This window comes from Beta vulgaris, chromosome 7 (genome assembly GCF_026745355.1).
Source record: "Beta vulgaris subsp. vulgaris cultivar EL10 chromosome 7, EL10.2, whole genome shotgun sequence".
NCBI classification, from domain to species: domain Eukaryota; kingdom Viridiplantae; phylum Streptophyta; class Magnoliopsida; order Caryophyllales; family Amaranthaceae; genus Beta; species Beta vulgaris.
The window spans coordinates 34,774,463-34,782,333 of record NC_079208.1 but is presented as its reverse complement, the minus strand read 5'-3'; the positions used below and the strand labels follow the sequence as shown (position 1 = coordinate 34,782,333).

The 7,871-nt window shown below is 38.7% G+C and overlaps 1 protein-coding gene across 1 annotated transcript; it reads left to right on the top strand.

Annotated features, from left to right (window-relative positions):
- Window positions 1-962: 962 nt before the first annotated feature.
- LOC104899236 (heat shock protein 90-6, mitochondrial) lies at window positions 963-3,339 on the top strand. Its single transcript, XM_010686388.3, has one exon. It carries the CDS (start codon window positions 1,001-1,003, stop codon window positions 3,305-3,307), a length of 2,307 nt encoding a protein of 768 aa, XP_010684690.2. The 5' UTR covers window positions 963-1,000; the 3' UTR covers window positions 3,308-3,339.
- Window positions 3,340-7,871: the final 4,532 nt, after the last annotated feature.

Genomic DNA, 7,871 nt, shown 5'->3' with positions numbered 1-7,871 from the left:
AGTAGACCTGGGCAGTTTCATGGGAATGTATTTGGCAGTCCGAGTGCAGGTGCGCTTGGGTTTAAAAGTCTTAATAAATGGAATTTGACGGTTGTGAACAAATCGGTTTGGTATACAGCTTAGGACAAAGAGAGCTTATGGGTGAAATGGGTTAATTGTGTGTATAAAGGAGCATATTGGAACTCTTATGTTGCCCCTAGTACAGCTAGTTGGGCCTGGAAGTATGTTCTTAATGTAAAGCAGATTGCGAATAAGAAATTGCTAGGCTCTTAGTGGCTGTAGATGGCAAACTTTAGCATAAAGGTTGATATAAGGCTCGTTATGATGACATGGTTCATGTTTTATGGAGTAGAAATGTTTGGAACATGTACTCTTTGCCCAGGCACCGGTTTATAATGTGGCTTGTTGGTCAATAGAGACTGAAGACAAAAGATAGATTGAAAGCTTTTGGAGTGTGTGCTGATGATGATTACGATGTATGCCAACAGCAGATTGAAAGTACTAAGCACCTGTTCTTTACTTGTACCTTCAGTACAGGGTGTATTCAGGCTGTTTTTGAATGGCTTGGTTTGAGGTGGCATGTTAGGAACCTATATCAGATCTGCAGATGGATTCAAGGTAGATTACTCGGCTTAAGGTTCAAGAAACAAGTCACCCTTACTGCTGTGGTGATAACTGTTTATGCGATATGGAGAAATAGGGATTTGGCCTTTTGGAAGTATAATCATACTATTGATTGTACTGTGAAAGAAATTAAATTCATTGTTAAGCATAGAATTATGCAGATTATGAGCTCTAAGATTAGAGCTAGTGATATGTGTCAAAGGACCAACTCAACCAAAAGCTTAAGCTGATGGTTGAGGCCCCAGGAATAGATTTATACTCTATCACGCCCCTTCACGCAAGAGCCCTTTGGGCTTGAAGTGTGGATGCAACACAGGTCTCCCTCATACCTGGCGCTAAATATCTCACACAGACGCAAAGATTAAATCATCAAAAAATGCACAGGATATCCCGTCGCTCTGTCTCTGCAATTTTGCGAAATGGTGGTTTTCATCATCGAAATGTTGTTTCTGCATCTCTCTCTTCATCCTCTCCACTAATTTTTTCTGATGGCGAGGCGAAGGTGGAGCATAGACGGTATTCGTCGTTGATACCGAGCAAGTTCCATGCACCTGGCTCGGATTTTATGACCATGGCTCGTCGCTATGAGTCTACAGCTGCAGCATCTGACTCGTCTGGTGCTCCCGTTGAGAAGTATGAGTATCAAGCCGAGGTCAGCCGTCTGATGGATCTTATTGTTAATAGCCTCTACAGCAACAAAGAGGTTTTCCTCAGAGAGCTCATCAGCAATGCAAGTGATGCGCTAGACAAGCTGCGGTTTCTCAGTGTTACACAACCAGAGCTTTCAAAGGACTCTGTTGATCTTGATATTCGCATTCAAACTGACAAAGATAATGGGATCATCACAATCATGGACACTGGAATTGGTATGACGCGTCAAGAGCTTGTAGATTGTCTTGGAACTATTGCACAAAGTGGAACAGCTAAGTTTCTTAAGGCATTGAAGGATAGCAAAGATGCTGGAGCAGACAACAATTTGATTGGTCAATTTGGTGTTGGGTTTTATTCGGCATTTTTAGTGTCTGATAAGGTGGCTGTTGCAACAAAGAGTCCCAAATCTGACAAACAGTATGTGTGGGAGGGGGAAGCAAATGCTAGTACATATACAATTAGAGAGGAGACGGACCCAGAGAAGTTGTTGCCTAGAGGAACTCGTATAACTCTATATCTCAAGCGCGATGACAAAGCCTTTGCTCATCCAGAGAGGGTCCAGAAGATTGTTAAGAATTACTCACAGTTTGTTCCATTTCCAATATACACGTGGCAGGAGAAGGGAATTACAAAGGAGGTTGAAGTAGATGAAGATCCTGCTGAAGCTAAAACTGATGATCAAGAAGAGCAAACTGAGAAAAAGAAGAAGACAAAAAAAGTGGTTGAAAGATACTGGGATTGGGAACTCACAAATGAGACTCAGCCGATATGGCTCCGGAATCCTAAGGAAGTTACAACGGAGGAATACAATGAGTTTTACAGGGTGACCTTTAATGAGTATTTGGATCCTCTAGCGTCATCACATTTTACAACAGAGGGTGAAGTCGAGTTCAGATCTGTCTTATATGTTCCATCAATGGCGCCTCAGGGAAAAGATGATATAATGAATTTTAAGACAAAGAATATAAGGCTTTATGTCAAGCGAATTTTCATTTCAGATGACTTTGATGGAGAATTGTTCCCTCGATATCTGAGCTTTATTAGAGGCGTTGTGGACTCCAGTGACCTTCCCCTCAATGTTTCTCGTGAGATTCTCCAGGAAAGCCAAATTGTGAGAATAATGAGAAAAAGATTGGTTAAAAAAGCCTTCGACATGATCCTTGGCATATCAATGAGCGAGAACAGAGATGACTATGAGAAGTTCTGGGATAACTTTGGTAAACATCTAAAATTGGGTTGCATTGAAGATCGTGATAATCACAAACGTATTGCACCTTTGCTACGATTTTTCTCATCTCAAAGTGAGAATGAGATGATAAGCTTAGACGAATATGTTGAGAACATGAAACCTGAGCAGAAGGATATCTATTACATTGCTTCCGACAGCGTAACAAGTGCAAAGAATACACCTTTGCTTGAGAAGCTTTTGGAGAAGGATCTTGAGGTGCTCTTTTTAGTTGATCCCATTGATGAGGTTGCTGTCCAGAATCTGAAGTCTTACAAGGAGAAGAACTTTGTGGACATTAGCAAGGAAGGTTTAGACTTAGGAGTGGAAAATGAACAAAAAGAAACAGAGGTGAAACAGGAATTTGGTAGGACTTGTGACTGGATCAAGAAGTGCTTGGGTGACAGAGTTGCTAGTGTCCAAGTTTCTAATCGATTCAGCTCTTCGCCATGTGTTCTTGCATCTGGCAAATTTGGTTGGTCAGCTAATATGGAGAGGCTGATGAAGGCACAGCATGCTAGTGATTCATCTGGTCTTGACTTCATGAAAAGCAGGAGAATGCTTGAGATTAATCCTGATCATTCAATTATCAAAAGTTTGCATGCTGCATGCGAAAGTGGTTCAGAGGATGAAGAAGCTCTTATAGCAGTTGATCTATTATATGATACAACACAGGTCTCCCTCATACCTGGCGCTAAATATTCCACTGAGAAAGGAGGGGTGGATGAGATTCGAACCCGTGACCTTTTTGTCACGCTGGCTCTGATACCATGTCAAAGGACCAACTCAACCAAAAGCTTAAGCTGATGGTTGAGGCCCCAGGAATAGATTTATACTCTATCAATATGGATTGTTTGATGAATTGTAAAAACTGTGTGTGTCCAGTTCTTAGTAGGGGCTAGGCTTTCTAGTTTCCTTTAGGTGGTTTGTTTGCTTGGTTAATAGATTACTTACTTACCTAAAAATAAAAGTTTAGGTTGAGAGAATAGACTCTTATTCTTCTTAGTTTATGTGGGTATGCTTAGATATGTTGAACGGGTTGGGTGGGCGGATTTTGGGTTTGTTAAATGAACGTTTGGTGTGTTATCCGATCAGGTTATACGGGTTGTAGGTCAAGATATTTTCAGAATATGGGTCAATGATGTTTGCTTATCAACTTCTTTATTTTTCTATTTTTCATACAAAATGAGTATATTTCGTTTATTTATGTAATATTTCATCTTTAGTACGGTATCACGATCACATTAATAACATTCTCTTTTTTTAAAAGAATGGTGAAGTGAAGGAACATGTTTAAACCTTAACCCTTATGATGTTCTTGATCTAGCATTTGAGAGTAGGATGGAAAGGTAAGGGGAATCCCTATCCTCAAATACCGTTGTTGGAAGGACTTGACCTTGTGACCTTAAGGTTACAAGGTGAATCTCTAACCAACTACACCAAGCAAACTTGATATTATTATTCAGAAATTAATTAAAAATTCTGATTAATCAGGCCGAGTCCGTTTAACCCTAACCCAAACCAAAAAATTTAGGTTTATCAAATTCGGATAATTTTGGGTCTAAACATTTTGTTTAACTTCCAAGATATCGGGCCAAGTCCTCGAGTTTGGTCATTTTCGAACATCTTTGGGTACATTTATATAATAGAGTTAGCAAACAAGTAAGACATGTCAAGTTCCTGGTTTAACAAGTTGACTCTCCTTGACCAATACCCTAACTATAATGTAACCCAACTAGTTTATTAAATAAGCTAACAACCATGAACCCTAACCTAATTGATTGATTAATCTCAATTGATCTATTTATTGAACTCATTTATTAATTGTCACACATATGAAAATCAAATAAATTAGCTTAGTTTCACTCGGCATACGGAAATTGAGTCCAAATTAATCAATTACAACAACCAAATAACAATTGTTAAATTAATACTTCCTTTTTTTTGGCAATTCAAAGTTTTTGTTGACTACCAAAAAAAAGGTACAACCTAAGAGGAGCAAGGTTCAAAAACCACCTTTCCCACACCTTCTAGGAAGGGTTTGGAAGTGAGGCCCTCAAGCCAAGCCACTGCCAATATCTCCTGGACATGCCGAGGGAACCACAAAGCAACAAAAGCCTATAATAAAAGCGGAGTTACATCCTATCCTTGTCTACAAGCAACAGCAAAAATAATGTGCTTAACTACCTGCTGCGGACTAAGAGCTTGATCATCAAACACCTTCCTATTTCTCTGCAACCATATATGATAAACACATTCTACAAACATCATATTAGGCAATTGATGCTTTCTACAAGTTTTCCTACTGTATTTAGCCACATTAGGGATGATTGTGACTAGATTAGTAACACCAGGAACTTTAGTTAGCTGCAGGAATTTACTCCAGATATGTTTGATGTTGGCACTAGTGAAAAATAGATGATCTGAAGTTTCATCAGCTGCATTACATAATGGGCACTTTTGATCTCTGACTATCCCCCATTGAAACAACCTATCTTTTGTGCTTAGCCTACCTTGAAGCAGCAACCATGTTATAAAAATGGCTTTAGGAGCTGCCTTACTGATGCAAATGATTCTTCTCCACTCCACCTTAGGTTTATCACATTTCATAAACTAATAGCATTTCCTAATAGAGAATTTTTCTTGATGCACAAACTGGCTACAGGTGGCTTCATCTATGAGAGCATGCCTAGAATCAATGATTTTCTTCATAGCCCAAGACAACCTATTAGGAATATTAACTGTCCATACATCATACTGCTTTATATAATAGACATGTAGCCATTTGATCCATAGCCTATCTCGTTTTAGAGCCAGAGCCCAAAAATGTTTTGCAATTGCAGCTTTATTCCAAGAAGTGATTTCTTTAAAACTCAACCCTCCACATACCTTCTTGTTACACATATAGTCTCAAGAAACAGGAGATTTCCTAGAAGTGGTATCCAAGCCTGTCCATAGAAAACTTCTAAGAGTAGTCTGAATTTCCTTAAGAACTTTCTTTGGTAGCAAGAAAATCTGACACCAGTAAGCTTGAATGCCCTGAAGAACTGATCTTATCAATTGTGGTCAACCAGTATAAGAAGGCTTTCTAGCTGTCCAAGTTTTGACCCTAGAAACAATTTTTGCAATGAGGGGTTTACACTCAGTATAGAACAACTTCCTTGAATGTAGTGGCACCTCTAGATATATGAAGGGGAAGCTCCCAATTGGCATTTGGAGCATCTCCTATAGATTATGAACTTCTTCTTCCTGAATCCCAACAAAATATACATTACTCTTGTCAAGATTTGTAACAAGTCCTGAAGCAGCAGAGAACTTATTGAAAGCTTGCATAAGGAGAGTGAGGGAACTCTGATCAGCTCTTGCAAAGAGAAGCGAGTCATCTGCAAACATTAAGTGTGTGATGCCAAGTCTTTCACATCTAGGATGAAAGTTGAAATCTGGATTATGTTTCAAGAGATCTAGACACCTTGATAAATACTCCATATATATGGCAAAAGGAAGGGTGACATAGAATCCCCTTGCCTTAGGCCCTTCTTAGTAGGAAAAGGAGGGCTAAGGGTTCCATTTATAAGGATGGTGTAATTGACAGATGTGACACACACCATGATCCGTTGTATAAATTTCTAAGGGAACCCTATTTCAGAGAGCATCATTTGTAGAAAAGGCCACTCTACAGAATCATAGGCCTTCTTCAAGTCAATTTTGACCATACACCTAGGGCTGACTTGCTTAGTAGTGTACCCTTTAATAAGTTCAGTGGCCAATAGAATATTATCAGAGATGGACCTATTAGGAATAAAGCCAGCTTGAGCAAGATCAACAACATCACCAATAACCTTTTGTAATCTCAAAGTGATAATTTTAGCAATTATCTTATAGATTACTGTACAACAAGCAATAGGTCTTAGATCTTTGACATAAGTAGGATTGGGAACTTTAGGAATAAGAATGACCACAGTAGCATTAATCTCATCAGGCATGACTCCATTATCAAAGAAATCCCATATAGCCATATACATTTGTGGTTTAATAGAATGCCATATGTTCTTGAAGAAAAGACTGTTAAAACCATCAATACCAGGAGCTTTAGCATCATCAACGCACTTTAGAGCATAATAAATTTTTGTAGTTGTAACAGGTGCAATAAGATCATAATAGGCATCAATACCAACCTGTCTAGCTGCTCTAACTATTGTAAGATCAACTCCAAGGAGAGTGCTTGCTGCCGAGCCTAACAAATCCTTATAGAAGTTGAGCACTTCTGCTTGAATGTTTGTATTCAGCGTGAGTTTGTTTCTCTGAGCATCATATAATATATCAATGTTATTTCTAGCATATCTGTCTTTCATTGTCTGAAAGAAGTAATGATTATTCCCATCACCTAACTGCAACCATTGAATTCGAGATTTCTACTGATATGCACTCTCTTCCATTGCCAAAAACCTTTTTAACATCAAAATACAATCATGCTCTTGTGATTGTAGGGAGATGTCAGCTACATTGTTTCTAATAGCTGTTTGGATGTTGTCTAATTGCTCTCTAAGCTGAGTGATTATTTGATCAAGATTTGTAAAATCCTTCGTGTGCAGATGTTTTAACTTACCCTTCATTGCTTTAAGCTTCTTCTAGATTTGCTTCATCCAATTTTAATTTTCAAAGGTGCCCCAGCATTCATAAAAAAGTTGGTCAAAATCTGCATGTCTGGCCATGTAATTGAAGAATTTAAAACGCCTACCTCCTGAGTGTGTGCTATTGGAGCATTTAATCAGTAAAGGACTGTGATCAGAAAGCCCTGAGTTCAAATAGTCCATTGTAACACTAGTATATTTGCTCAGCCAATGTGAATTGATAATGCACCTATCAATTCTACTAAGGATTCTATTATCCCCCTGACTTTTATTAGTCCAGGAGCAATAATGACCACAACTCCTGAGCTCAGATAGATATCACTATTTTGTAGACAAGAGGCAAAATCTTTAATTTCATAAGTAGTAGCTGGCCTACCTGGAAATCTATCAGTATAATCCAGTAAAGCATTGAAATCCCCTAGCAAACACCATTCCCCCTGTATAGAGCTATCCAATCTAAGGATGTCAATGAATAAGCTCTTCCTTGTTTCTACAGTATGCAGCCCATAAACAAGAGTAATTTGCATACTATCCCTTGTTTTCTTATCAGTAAGCACTCCATGAATTCATTGCTCTTGTGCGTGAGCAATTTGGAAGGTAACTCCAGCAGGATTCCACCCAATCCATATTCGGCCTCTATGAGAGTCTGTATAGTTATCTTCCCATCTCCAGTTCCCCCTACTTCTTCCTGATTCTATCTTTATTACTACTTCTCACTTTAGTTTCTAATAGGGCAATAA